Source organism: Hemitrygon akajei, chromosome 22, assembly GCF_048418815.1.
Source record: "Hemitrygon akajei chromosome 22, sHemAka1.3, whole genome shotgun sequence".
Taxonomy (NCBI): domain Eukaryota; kingdom Metazoa; phylum Chordata; class Chondrichthyes; order Myliobatiformes; family Dasyatidae; genus Hemitrygon; species Hemitrygon akajei.
Window position 1 is genome coordinate 9,008,875 of NC_133145.1, and position 15,015 is coordinate 9,023,889.

Sequence of the window (15,015 nt, forward strand, 5' to 3'; positions counted from 1 at the left end):
AACACACCTTTTCAAGAAGTCGTGTTTGTTCATTCAGCCTGATCTCCATCTTAATTATAACATCTTGTAGACGTGCCCTCTCTTCCTCTAGGTCTCTCTGCTGGTGCAACAGTCTATCCTGCTGAGCTGAAAAAGATAACAAAAAAAATCAAAAGATTCCCAGGTAACATAATCCTCACTAACACAGGACTGACTTGTCTCTAGTACTGTTGTTCTAAATGAAAGAAGTGTTTATCATTATGTGGAATGTTATTTTGGATTCAGCTCTGTAGGACTAGAAACTATAGTTATATGCACCCTATCACCCAAAAGTTGACTGTACTCTTTTCTATAGGTGCTGTCTGGCCTGCTGAGATCCTCCAGCATTTTGTGTGTGCTGCTTGGATTTCCAGCATCCGCAGATCTTCTCATTTTCATAACCAGTATTAGAAAAAAATAATTGAATGCATTTTCTGATGAGTAGACTGAAAGAGTTTTCCTACTGTAATGAATTTAACATCTGGAATGCATTTAGAAAGTAAAGCTCTTTCAACATGTTATCTTGGCATTCTTGAGAACACCACATTGATAATGGTAAAGAAATTGATTTTAATGAAAGGATCTCCATTTGCAGTAAAACTTCAACAATCCATGGAAGATTGAACCAAAAATTGGTTAGAAATATTTATAAACAGTGAGGGCACGTGAAATACTGAAGTGAAGTTGGTTGATGACTGTTGATTGAAGCTTCTTTCAATTTAAGCTGTTTTTGAAATTTATTGCACATTAACAGAACAGTTGATGTAGTCACAGCATGCAAGTGGGACATTTCTCTGCTTTGTGAGCACCCTTGGAAAAACATTCCTCAATGTTTTGAAAGTTGTGCATTGAATTCTATAAACAGTTATAAATATCAATCGCTTTTACTAATTTGTAGCTAATTACAAAAGGTATGCACAGCTGTTAATGATCAAAATTTCCATGAACCTAGACTTAGTTGAAACAGAAGCTTTTTGTATGGGGGGGGGGGGGGGAGTAAGCATCAGCACTGTACCTAGATACTTATCCAATATCTTCAAGGACATTTCTTGTCAGTACTTCCCTCCCTTTTTCCCCTGTTTCAGTCAGTTTTACTTCAGTCATTTCCATGTTAAATGGATATAGAATATTTCAGAGCTGTTTGAAAGTGAACAACAAATACCTGGCCAATATTTACCTCTAGTCCACAAATCGAGTGCAATAATGCCTATATTACATCAATAACGACTCATTGATAGCTGTAAAGATCATTAGATTAGAAAAGGGGCCAGAAGTATCTACACAGATGTAAAGTTTTGAGAATTCAATCTTACTTATTAATAAATAGTCACTCCCCAATGTACATGTACCTCGCTGCTGCTCATCTCGTAACCGTGCATTGATCTCCATCTCATGGGCCGTGCTCTGATGTGTGCTTTCCACTTTATAGGAAAGATCATTCAGCTTCCCAGAGAAAATTTCCATCTGCTCAATGATACCATTGAGTGATCTAAAGGACAAGAAGGACAAAGAATTAAAGCTCAAGTCAAGGATATACTAAATCGACACTTTAAAAATTACCAAACTTTTCGATTTATAATACTTCTTAAATTACAGATTATAATCAAATCTATCATGATACATTTTAAACCATTCATATTATTCAATTATATTCCACCATTGAATTCCCTCCTAAATATTATTCAATAATCAAACCTTTCCATTGTCATACACATTTGTATGATCTGCATATTTGTCATTCCACATATAAATAATGTGATGCCCTTTATTAGATTCCCATTGCAATTAACTCACTGATTATCTATGCTCTCAATATAAACCACCATTAAATTCCAGAAACTTCCTTCTTGATTACATACATGATCTCTTTGTGTACAGCAGAAACTGGAAATACATATGATGTCCATGAGGACCTCACTCCTGATGTAATGACGAGAAATTAATTTAGATTGAAAAGCTGAAGACAGTTAAATTTAATCTGTGATAGTGATTTTGCTGATCACTATGGTGCAGCAGTGGTTGCAGAGCACTGGGTGCAGAAAAGAAAATACAACCAAGAAACCTGATCACCATCAAACAAGATTGGTGATTTGGTAGGAACAGGATCAGACTGCACTAACGCTGATATGCACAACAGATTGATTACCTCAATAAAACAATTCACAACAACAACCTTTCATTCAACATCAGTAAAAAGTTGAAAGAACACATATCAATCGTCATCAGGGAATCAGCAGTGGAAAGGGTGAGCAGTTTCAAGTTCCTGGGTGTCAGCATCTGTGAAGATCTGTCCTTGGTCCACCATACTGATGCAATTTCAAAGAAGGCACTATAGCGGTTCTATTTCATCAGGAGTTTAAGACGACAAGGTATGATTCTTGCACGTTTCTACAGGGGGGCATTAACTGGTTGTATCACTATCTGGTATGGAGGACCAGTACAAAGGGACTACTTTTTGCACTACTATTTAAGTTAATTTTTAAAAATCTATTTCTTATTGTAATTTCTAGTTTTATTATAATGTATTGCAATGTACTGCTGCTGCGTAACAATAGACTTCACAACATATGTCAGTGATATTAAACCTGATTTTGATTCTAATTTATAAGGGAAGAGACTAAACATTTGGCCCCTGAGCATTGCTAAGTATTAAGATGATTCCCTTATGGTCCAATATAGAAAGTAATTTTAAAAAATGTCTTGCCTCCTTAAAAAATTACAAAGGAGAATCATCAAGCCTATCAGAGGAGCTTTCCTCTCAACCTTCAGCTTTACAGAAGTTAATTTATTCCAAATGTAAACAGTAAAATCTTCTCCTTCATAAACATTTTAATAGTATGCCAGCAATACAGGCTATAGATGAAAACATATTATTCCAGGGTTGGTTCTAAATCTTTATGTAGCACGTTGCTTCCTTTTTAATTGCTGCTTCACATTATAATTTCAAGACAATTGGAGTTCAGCAATTCTAGCACAGCAAGCAAGCACCTGCAACCACCTTCTCCTTTGTGCGTACAACAGAGTGAATCAGTGTATGCAGGATGGCATTGGAATGCTGAGATTTTATGAAGTTCTTTTCTTCTGCTTTTCAATAATAGTATGATAAATGAAGTGTCAATGGACACACTCTTCCAAGAGCATTGCCACATTTTTACTTCTCTTTATGTCAAAATGTTGCCTCCATCATATGAGGATAGAGTCTAAGTGAAATTGTGAGCTTACTGCCCAGAATGTTACAGCATTCCTGATACAACTCCAAACCAAATGAATTCTAAGGAAGGGTCATGGCCCAAAACTCACTGCTTATTCATTTCCATAGATGCTGTCTGACTGCTGAGTTCCTCCAACATTTTGTGTATGACGACTAGGATTTACACTTAACTGAGTATAATGGAGCTCACTGCTCACTTAGTGCCAACTGCTCATAAGGTTGTTAGCTTGCATGCATTGTGCAGTAATAATAGATAGATAGATAGATACTTTATTCATCCCCATGGGAAAATTCAACTTTTTTTTCCAATGTCCCATACACTTGTTGTAGCAAACTAACTACATACAATACTTAACTCAGTAAAAAATATGATATGCATCTAAATCACTATCTCAAAAAGCATTAACAATAGCTTTTAAAAAGTTCTTAAGTCCTGGCGGTTGAATTGTAAAGCCTAATGGCATTGGGGAGTATTGACCTCTTCATCCTGTCTGAGGAGCATTGCATCGATAGTAACCTGTCGCTGAAACTGCTTCTCTGTCTCTGGATGGTGCTATGTAGAGGATGTTCAGAGTTTTCCATAATTGACCGTAGCCTACTCAGCGCCCTTCGCTCAGCTACCGATGTTAAACTCTCCAGTACTTTGCCCACGACAGAGCCTGCCTTCCTTACCAGCTTATTAAGACGTGAGGCGTCCCTCTTCTTAATGCTTCCTCCCCAACACGCCACCACAAAGAAGAGGGCGCTCTCCACAAATGACCTATAGAACATCTTCAGCATCTCACTACAGACATTGAATGACGCCAACCTTCTAAGGAAGTACAGTCGACTGTGTGCCTTCCTGCACAAGGCATCTGTGTTGGCAGTCCAGTCTAGCTTCTCGTCTAACTGTACTCCCAGATACTTGTAGGTCTTAACCTGCTCCACACATTCTCCATTAATGATCACTGGCTCCATATGAGGCCTAGATCTCCTAAAGTCCACCACCATCTCCTTGGTCCTCCTAAAGTCCACCACCATCTCCTTGGTCTTGGTGATATTGAGACGCAGGTAGTTTGAGTTGCACCATATCACAAAGTCCTGTATCAGTTTCCTATACTCCTCCTCCTGTCCATTCCTGACACACCCCACTATGGCCGTGTCATCAGCGAACTTCTGCACATGGCAGGACTCCGAGTTATATTGGAAGTCTGATGTGTACAGGGTGAACAGGACCGGAGAGAGTACGGTTCCCTGCGGCGCTCCTGTGCTGCTGACCACCGTGTCAGACCTACAGTCTCCCAACCGCACATACTGAGGTCTATCTGTCAAGTAGTCCACTATCCAATGACGATGAATGTTAATTTAAAATGATGCTGTGTTCTTTCTATCTATTGCAATTCTTTTAAATGAAAGGTTGGTCAACTAGCTTCTTATCATCACAGCTATGGAACACCAGAGATGTCCCTGCAGCAGTGTCTTGGAGCACCAAATATCAGAATAAAATTCTATTCTTTATCAGTCACTTGATTTTTCTGTGCAATTCTCTTCAATGTTGTTCCTGGTACCTTTTCTTTTGCTACCAACCACAAACTCCACACTCCTAAAGGCTTTAAAGTCTTGCTGCAATCTAGTGTCTCATCTGGAAATCCAGAGTGTTATTTGCATCCTCTCTTCATCCCCCTCACAACTATTATTACTATTTACCCTGTATCTTTAGTAAACTTGGGTAATTACAATCAGTGCCTTCGTCCAAAGTTATAAATATAGCTTGTAAATATCTGATGTCTGCGTACTAATCCTTGGGGCTAATTACAGCCTGTTATGTCAATTTCCATGGTTATGCACTTACTACCAACCTCATGAATCCTTACCTTCCAAAACAATGTTTTATATGGAATCCTATTAAATGTCTTTTTGGAGATTTAAATTTACCTCATCCACATTTCCTCCTTAGTAACTCTGCTGCAGTCTTCCTAAGGCAGCTTTGAATACACTTATAACACATAATTTCCTTTCATAAACATGATTTTGCTTTCGGCATTCAATACCATCATCCCCTCAAAACTAATCAATAAGCTCCAGGACTTTGGCCTCAATACCTCCTCGTACAACTGAATCCTAAATTTCTTCACCTGCAAATCCCAGTCAGTTCGGTTTAGCAACAACATCTCCTCCACAATTCCCTTCAGCATTGGTGCACCACAAGTCTGTGTGCATAGCCTATAGTTCATCAACTATAGCTCAACATGGCACCTTTCAAACTCCAAAGGGGAACAAGACAGGGCTATCCCCTATCTCCCCTTCTGTTTATCCTGGCCATTGAGCTGCTTGCTATGGCAATTCGAAAAGAGGCTACAATAGGAGGAATAACTATAGGAGATATAGAACATCGCATAGCCCTGTATGCGGATGACGTAATTTTGTTTTGTTCTAACTTGAAACAAACATTACCTGCCTTAACTGACCTGATAAGTACTTTGGTACTTTTGCAGGCTACAAAATAAACAACAATAAATCTGTAATATTGTTCATGGATAAAGATGAGAGACTCAATCCCTCATTTCAAACTCCATTCATGGTGTCAGTACAGGGTTTTACTTATTTGGGTGTTAAAATCACTCCTACTATTGATGAAATTATCCCAACTAATTATAATCCTCTCACAGACTCAGTTATTCAACTTATAAACAGATGGTCAAAATTGCCTATATCTCTGATTCGACGCATAAATATTCTAAAAATGTCAATTTTACCGAAGTTCTTGTACCTTTTTCAATCTATCTCACTTTCTCCTCCATCATCTTTCTTTTATTTATTAAAGAAAGTTTTTTCTAACTTTATCTGGAATAATAGATGTCCAAGACTCAGGCTTTCCCTATTATATTTGCCGTATGATAGAGGCGGCCTACAGCTACCAAATCTTATATGGTATTTTCGGGCGGTCCAAATTAGAGCAAGAATGTTCTACTTTGTTAAGGATCACTCCCCTACTTGGGTCTCAATGGAATCCCAGTCGATCAATATCCCTCTAGATCTTTATTTGTATTCAGCAGATAAGAAAAAACTGATTAAACAAACTAAAAATCCTTTTTTAAAAAATACAATGATGATCTGGCATGATGCTGTTGCATATTTGGGAGAGACATCACAGTTATCCCAGTTTACCCCCATCTTTGGTAATGATGGCTTTAGGCCCGGCAGAGCAGACCCTGGTTTTAAAACTTGGTCGACCCCAGGCATAGTAAAGGTGTCTGATCTTTATAAGGGCGATACATTTATGTCATTTGAAGAACTCAAGGCCACATATGGAATTCCAACAAAACACTTTTTTAAATACCTTCAGTTGCGAAGTTTTATTACGTTCAGGCATGGCAACAGCTTGAAATTCCCTCCTTTGTCTACCCTAGAAGACATCACTCCGAACTTATCTGAAGCTGGGGGACATGTTTCTGTACTATACAATTTATTTGCAAGCAAATGCAAAGAGTCATCATACAACATACCTCAAGCATGGAGAATTGATTTGAATGACAATCTATCTCAAAAAGAATGGTCAGAAGCTTGTTCCTTAGCTCAAACCCAATCAGTGAACACTCATTCTAAATTATTACAATATAAAAGGATAACCAGACAGTACATTACTCCAGTCAGATTGCATCATTTTAACCCCAACATTCCAGACACTTGCATTAAATGTAACCATCAAAAGGGGTCTTTGTTTCATTGTATGTGGGAGTGCCCCCGGATAATCTGTTTCTGGAAGAAGGTGCTGGATTTGATTAGTCAGATTATTGGGAAAAAGGTGCCCCTCAATCCTAAATTATGTATTCTAAATATTTATCCAAATGACTTTGTAACCTCCAAAAATGTAAGGTCTCTGCTTAATATTTGTTTTTTGGAAGCTAAACACTGCATAGCCTATTCATGGAAGAAACCATCAACCAGTGGACTCTCACAATGGTTGAAAGGAATGACTTCTTATCTTGCTCTGGAAAAGATAAGCTACATTACAAAAAGCAAACTTGACAAATTTCGAGAAATATGGAACATTTTCTACAAGTTCCTGGAGAATAACGTTGAAGATGATGAAAGTAATGAACTGAATTGACTGCTTTTTTTCTTCACGGTGGGATGGCTGCATCTTTTTTTTGATTATATTTTTTCTCTTTTGTTTTCCAATTTTTTTTTCTTCAACGTTGTTATATTTTCAACTTATGAATGATATATATTGGGTTTTTTTCTTGTTATTCCGTAAAAACAATAAAGAGATGTTTTTAAAAAACTATAGCTCAACATTTAACACCATCATTCCCACAATCCTGATTGAGAAGTTCCAGGAACCTGGGCCTCCGTACCCCCCTCTGCAGTTGGATCCTCGTCTTCCCATCCAGAAGACCACAATCTGCGTGGATTGGTGATAGTATCTCCTCCTTGCTGATGATCAACACTGGTGCACCTTGGGGGGTGTGTGCTTAGCCCACTGCCCTACTCTCTATATATCCATGACTATGGCTAGGCATAGCTCAAATACCATCTATAAATTTGCTGATGATACAACCATTGTTGGTAGAATCTCAGATGGAAATGAGAGGGCGTAAAGGAGCAACATATACCAACTAGTGGAGTGGCGTCGCAGCAGACTGAAGTGTAAGACGAAGGAACACATACCAGTCCTTATAGAGGGATCAAAAGTGGAGAGAGTGAGCAGTTTCAAGTTCCTGGGTGTCAAGATCTCTGAGGATCTAACCTAGACCCAACATATCGATACAGCTATAAGTTAAGTCGTCAAGTCAACTTTTATTGTCATTTCGACCATAACTGCTGGTACAGTGCATAGTAAAAATGAGACATTTTTCATGACACAGTACAAAAAACTAGACTGAACTACGTAATAAAAAAAAAACAACACAGAGAAAGCTACACTAGACTACAGACCTACACTGGACTGCATAAAGTGCACAAAAACAGTACAGGTATTACAACAAATAATAAACAGGACAGTAGGGCAAGGTGTCAGTTCAGGCTTCGGGTATTGAGGAGTCCGATAACTTGGGGGAAGAAATTGTTACATAGTCTGGTCATGAGAGCCCGAATGCTTTGGAGCCTTTTCCCAGGCGGCAGGAGGGAGAAGAGATTGTATGAGGGGTGCATGGGGTCCTTCATAATGCTGTTTCCTTTGTGGATGCAGCGTGTAGTGTAAATGTCCATGATGGCAGGAAGAGAGACTCTGATTACCTTCTCAGCTGACCTCACTATCCGTTGCAGGGTCTTGCGATCCGAAATGGTGCAATTTCCGAACCAGGCAGTGATGCAGCTGCTCAGGATGCTCTCAATACAACCCCTGTAGAATGTGATGAGGATGGGGGTTGGGAGATGGACTTTCCTCAGCCTTCGCAGAAAGTAGAGACGCTGCTGGGCTTTCTTTGCTATGGAGCTGGTGTTGAGGGACCAGGTGAAATTCTCCGTCAGGTGAACACCAAGAAATTTGGTGCTCTTTACGATCTCTACCGAGGAGCTGTCGATGTTCAGTGGGGAGTGGTCGCTCCGTGCCCTCCTGAAGTCAGCAACCATCTCTTTTGTTTTGTTCACATTAAGAGACAGGTTGTTGGCTCTGCACCAGTCCGTTAGCCACTGCACCTCCTCTCTGTAAAAGGACTCGTAGCCAAGACAGTGACTATACTTCATAAGGAGTTTGAAGAGATTTGAAATGTCAACAAAAACACTCAAAAACTTTGGTAGATGTACCATGGAAAGCATTTTGACAGCCCACATTACTATCTGGTATTGGAGGGGGGGGGAGGGCTACTGAACGGGACTGGAAGAAGCTACAGAGGATTGTAAATTTAGTCAGCTTCATCTTGGTTACCAGCCTACACAGTACCCAGGACATCTTCAAGGAGCAGTGTCTCGGAAAGGCTGAAGCCTGAAGGCACACACTCAGCAAATCAGGAACAGCTTCTTCTCCTCTGTCATCCGACTCCGAAATGGACATTGAACCTGTGAACACTACCTCACTTTTTAAAATATATATTATATCTTTTTGCACAATTTTTAATCTAGTCAATATACAGACTCTGTAAATTATTTATTTATTTTCTTCTTCTTCTTCTATATTCTGTATTGCATTGAACTGCTGCTGCTAAGTTAACAGATTTCACAACACATGCCAGTGGTAATAAACCTGAGTCTGACTCTGATAGCCCCCTGCTCTACTCACTTTATACTTACGACTGTGAAGCTAAGCACAGCTCCAATGCCAGATTCAAGTTCACAGACAACTCCATCACAACTCACTGTGAACTTTTATCATATTGTTATCATTTTTCCCTAAAGAATCCTTTGTTTTGAATTTACTGTCTCATTATTCAAGGCAAATATTACAGCATATTCTTCAGTTCTTACTTTGAATGCATTTTACAAACAAAGATGAAAACATTCAATTTAAAGATGGGCAAAAGGCATAATTTGAGAATTATTAGAGAAAAATCTGCCCTTTGTTGCCCTCATCACATGACTACTACTGGCACCTGGAGCTGCACCAAGTTGTACATTAATTACACAGATTATACCTTGTATGTGAGGATGCACTGGTGACAGCATCGATCTCCTGCTCCTTCAGTTGCTGTATGTGCTGTAACTGCTCTTCATGTTGTCTTTGCATTTCTGCAATTGACTGTCTGCAAATTAGAGGCAGGCAAGTGTCAAGTTCATAAGTAAAATTATTTTGGTTTTATATTTATCATGCCCATTTTACTGTTATAAGACACCTAAAGCTGTCTTTATGTCCCACTAGATCTCGTTCAATCTTCATTTCTCTGAAGATGACTAATTGTAACTAAAAGCTAGATAACTTCCGATGAATGTACATGCATGTGATGGAGGAAGATAGAAACAGTTGCGATGCGCTACTGTCAAATGGCTCCTAACAATTAGAACATAAAACACAGAACACTGACGATAGTTAGAAAAGAGTTTAATTGAAGTAAGGGGAATTATGAGGCTATCAGGCAGGAACTTGGAAGCTTCAACTGGGAACAGATGTTCTCAGGGAAAGGTACGGAAGAAATGTGGCAAATGTTCAGGGGATATTTGTGTGGTGTTCTGCATAGGTACGTTCTAATGAGAAAGGGAAGTTATGGTAGGGTACAGGAACCGTAGTGTACAAAGGCTGCAATAAATATAGTCGAAATAAGACGAAAAGCTTACAAAAGGTTCAGAGAGCTAGGTAATGTTAGAGATCTAGAAGATTATAACAGGAAGGAGCTTAAGAAGGAAATTAGGAGAGCCAGAAGGGGCCATGAGAAGGCTTTGGTGGGCAGGATTAAGGAAAACTCCAAGGCATTCTACGAGTATGTGAAGAGCAAGAGGATAAGACATGAAAGAATAGCACCTATCAAGTGTGACAGTCGGAAAAGTATGTACGGAACTGGAGGAAACAGCAGAAGTACTTAGTGAATACTTTACTTCAGTATTCACTATGGCAAAGGATCTTAGTGATTATAGTGATGACTTGCAGCGGACTGAAAAGCTTGAGCATTAAGAAAGAGGATGTGCTGGAGCTTTTGGAAAGCATCAAGTTGGATAAGTCATCGGGACTGGATGAGATGTACCCCAGGCTACCATGGGAGGCGAGGGAGGAGATTGCTGAGCCTCTGGCAATGATCTTTGCATCATCAATGGGGATGGGAGAGGTTCCGGAGGATTGGAGGGTTGCGGATGTTGTTCCCTTATTCAAGAAAGGGAGTAGAGATAGCTCAGGAATTTATAGACCGGTGATTCTTACTTCAGTGGTTGGTAAGTTGATGGAGAAGATCCTGAGAGGCAGGATTGATGAACATTTGGAGAGGTATAATATGATTAGGAATAGTCAGCATGGCTTTGTAAAGGGCAGGTCATGCCCTACGAGCCTGATTGAATTTTTTGAGAATGTGATGAAGGAAGAGCAGTAGATGTAGTGTATATGGATTTCAGTAATGCATTTGATAAGATACCCCATGCAAGGCTTATTGAGAAAGTAAGGAGGCGTGGGATCCAAGGGAATATTGCTTTGTGGATCCAGAACTGGCTTGCCCACAGAAGGCAAAGAGTGGTTGTAGACGGGTCATATTCTGCATGGAGGTCAGTGACCAGTGGTGTGACTCAGGAATCTGTTCTAGGACCCTTACTTTTCATGATTTTTATAAATGACCTGGATGAAGAAGTGGAGGGATGGGTTAGTAAGTTTGCTGATGACACAAAGATTGGGGGTGTTTTGGATAGTGTGGAGGGCTGTCAGAGGTTACAGTGGGACATTGATAGGATGCAGAGAAGTGGCAGATAGAGTTTAACCCACATAAGTGTGAAGTGGTTCATTTTGGTAGGTCAAATATAATGGCAGAATATAGTATTAATGGTAAGACTCTTGGCAGTGTGGAAGATCAGAGGGATCTTGGGGTCCAAGTCCACAGGACTGCGCAGGTTGACTCTGCGGTTAAGAAGGCATACGGTGTATTGACCTTCATCAATCGTGGAGTTGAATTTAGGAGCCGATAGGTAATGTTGCAGCTATATAGGACCCTGGCCAGACCCCACTTGGAGTACTGTGCACAGTTCTGGTCGCCTCACTACAGGAAGGATGTGGAAACCATAGAAAGGGTGCAGAGGAGATTTACAAGGATGTTGCCTGGATTGGGGAGCATGCCTTATAAAAACAGGTTGAGTGAATTCGACCTTTTCTCCCTGGAGCAATGGAGGATGAGAGGTGACCTGATAGAGGTGTATAAGACGATGAGAGGCATTGATCATGTGGATAGGCAGAGGCTTTTTCCCAGGGCGGAAATGGCTGCCACAAGAGGACACAGGTTTAAGGTGCTGGGGAGTAGGTACAGAGGAGATGTCAGGGTTAAGTTATTTTATGCAGAGAGTGGTGTGCGTGGAATGGGCTGCCTGCAACGGTGGTGGAGGCAGATACGATAGGGTCTTTTAAGAGACTTAAGTAAGAACGAAAGGAAGAAGACAAAGAAAAGACTAAGAATAAAGCCGTGGACACCTTACACTGAAAATAAGCTCAATCTAAATCAACACGAGAATTTCTTGATAGGAACAGCTCTGAGACAGTTTGCATGACTCAGGCTACAAACAACAAAACTATAACTTATAGAGCACCAATTATACTACAAATTACTTCTGAACTCACTATACGTTTCCAGACCTACACGTGATTATACAAACATATGTATAAGCAAGCATAAAGAAAGTTAAATTACAAGAAAAATTGTAACTTAAACCCTAATCCAATGCAGTCAAGAATCAATGACCTCTGGAAATGGAAGAGAAAGTTCTTGGCAAAAGATAAAGTCATATTTGTTAAAAATGGCAAGACCAAGAACAGCTTGTCCATACTAAATGCCTTCCTCTCACCGCTGTAGTTCTCTGAGCCGCTCCCTCTCCTTGGCTTTTTCTTCCTCAAATTCGCTCAGTTTGCGCTGGTACTGTGCAACCAGTTCTGATCTCTCTCGATCCAGGCACTGTTGCCGTGCCACGTGCTGCTCAGAGAGTTCCCGATTCTCATCTTGCAGTCTAGCCACCTGTTGCTGATATGATAACTCAATTATCTTCAAACGATTCCTGGAAGGGAGGGAGACGGGAAGAAATGGTGAATCAAATCTCTTACACTCCAGCTTATAACACCTGGATTTTCAATAACAGGAAAAATGAGGCAATATTCACACCCTGAACAGGAGGGTTGTTTTCCACTTGGTAAGGAAAAGATCAGGCTTGATAGTAGATTCTTCTGAGCTGAACAGGTCAAGTATCATTTATTCAAAATCATTTTACTTTTAAATAGCAAGGTTCAACCTAGGTAACATGTAGAAAGTTTCAAGTAGATGAATTTCAAGAGCTAGATTTTCTATAGCATTATCAAAAGTTTAGGTAATCTGAATCCAATTTCTAACATGCATGCGCTCACAAAGTGAAAAAGTATCCTTAATTCAACATGGAAAAACCCATCAATTTTTTTTTCAACCAATGTTCCAAGATCAGTGTTCACAAACATAGTAAGAAAAAATTGTGCTATACTTATTTATGTGTATCAGCCATCCTATTATGTCATACAGATCAATGCAAAGGATTTTTTACATGATATCTAACCTGTGCTATGCCTGACCTGGAAGTCAGCATACAGAAAACTTCATTCAAGGCCTTTAAAATTATAGTTCTTATTTTGAAATCCATTTGGTCTGCACTGGAAGCAATGCATTCAGATGTCATGGCTCTAAGCTGTGGAATATTTTTCTCTTGACTCAACCTATAAATCTGCCTTTAAGATGCTTCTTAGAATAAATTTGTTGGTTGTGCTTTTGATCATACTCCGAAATCCAGTTTTGTTGTTTGATATATTATAAAATGTCTTGTCAGTTTAATACAATGAATTCACTAAATAAATGGCAGTTACTTGGTTGCCTTTGAGAGAGAAAAAGAAAAAAACAGAAATAAAACCCTTAAGTATTCCTCTCTAAGTGATTAAAACTAGTCCGGGAGATCACCCTAATCCTGACGACCACAGCCGGAAAAACAAGTCCAGCTCTCACATGAAGCAATTCCCTGACTCGGCATCCACTATGTTCTAGAAACCCACTAAGCTCTGGGAAACAAAGTATATCTTGATATCTTAGTTATAACTGGTCCTCCAGGTCATTCCATTGTAATCCAGAATGCAACCAGAACATTATCTGCTCCCATCTTTTTATAAACTTTGATCAGATCTCTCCACTTTGTTTAAAGTGTAAAATTCAAGCTATTTTAGCCAATTTTGAAAACAAAAAGCTTTAAGTTGGAAAGTCATCCTAATGGCATCCTTCTAATGACTGAGCATTACCAGTCCAACAGTGGGCAAATTATTCTAACCAAGCCCTGACCATGAGGCTTGAAATAAAAAGGATTTTGCCTTAAAAGCAATGATCTTCATTTCTTATTTATTAGATGTAGCTTAAGAGTATTATATGTATAGTTTTGAAAATGTATGCACTAGAATATCCGGTTTCATTCTCCACCTTTTGCAATGTTTTTTCACATGTACTGTCACATATATCAGACGCTTTGAACTTTAAAGAAAGACTCTCATGTCAGATTTGTTCACCTAATTGCTACACTCAATCACATCTGGCGATTCATTAAAATAATCAAGCAGCAAGACACTTCCTCTTTTTCCTGAAGTCATGTGTTTCTCTTATATATTCTTTCCTATCCAATAATCAAATATTACATGTTAATAGTACCTTGAAGCATATTTCTATGCATATATGTTCATTTTGATACATTAAAATTTGGGAACTACAATAGCCTCCCTCCTTCTAGTTTTCACAAACATTAGATACAATACTGTACGCCTAAACGTGTCCAATTCAAAAGAAAAAAAAACAAGACTAACTCGTCCAGTTTATATATGAACAGAATATTTTGCCCATTATTGATCTGGAGTTTCTTTACCATAAATACTGTGATCCTTGCCTCAGAGCCTTCAACCGGATAAAGCTTTGCCTACTCTGCATTTTCCTTCTCACCTATGTGCATCTTCTATCAGGTCTAGATCATCCTTATGTTGCTGCTGCAGGCTCTCCAACAGACTCCTTTGCTGTTCTCGCTCCAGCTCCAGCTTTCTCACCTTATGTAGACACATATTGAAATTTATGAGAAGTCTTTATTGCAATGTTATCAAAAAAAAATACAATTCGTTAAAAACCTAAACATTGAAAGAGAAATAGCTCTCCCTTTCACTACTTTCCATGTAAAAGATTTAGACCTGTTTTATTTTTTTCCTGGTG

General features: G+C 39.2%; 1 protein-coding gene across 9 annotated transcripts in view; it reads right to left on the bottom strand.

Annotated features, from left to right (window-relative positions):
- LOC140714956 (fas-binding factor 1 homolog) overlaps window positions 1-15,015 on the bottom strand; it is a 156,804-nt gene that overhangs the window by 58,494 nt on the left and 83,295 nt on the right. For all 9 annotated transcript variants that reach the window (XR_012096038.1, XR_012096037.1, XM_073026650.1 and 6 more), the window contains 5 exons: window positions 14,755-14,855; window positions 12,611-12,817; window positions 9,781-9,888; window positions 1,368-1,507; window positions 8-126 (listed from right to left, as the gene is read on the bottom strand). Coding sequence is in view for 7 of the 9 variants with exons in the window: in XM_073026650.1 (XP_072882751.1) it covers window positions 8-126; window positions 1,368-1,507; window positions 9,781-9,888; window positions 12,611-12,817; window positions 14,755-14,855 (675 nt within the window). In the remaining 2 variants the exon portion in view is untranslated. The remainder of the gene's footprint in view (window positions 1-7; window positions 127-1,367; window positions 1,508-9,780; window positions 9,889-12,610; window positions 12,818-14,754; window positions 14,856-15,015) is intronic.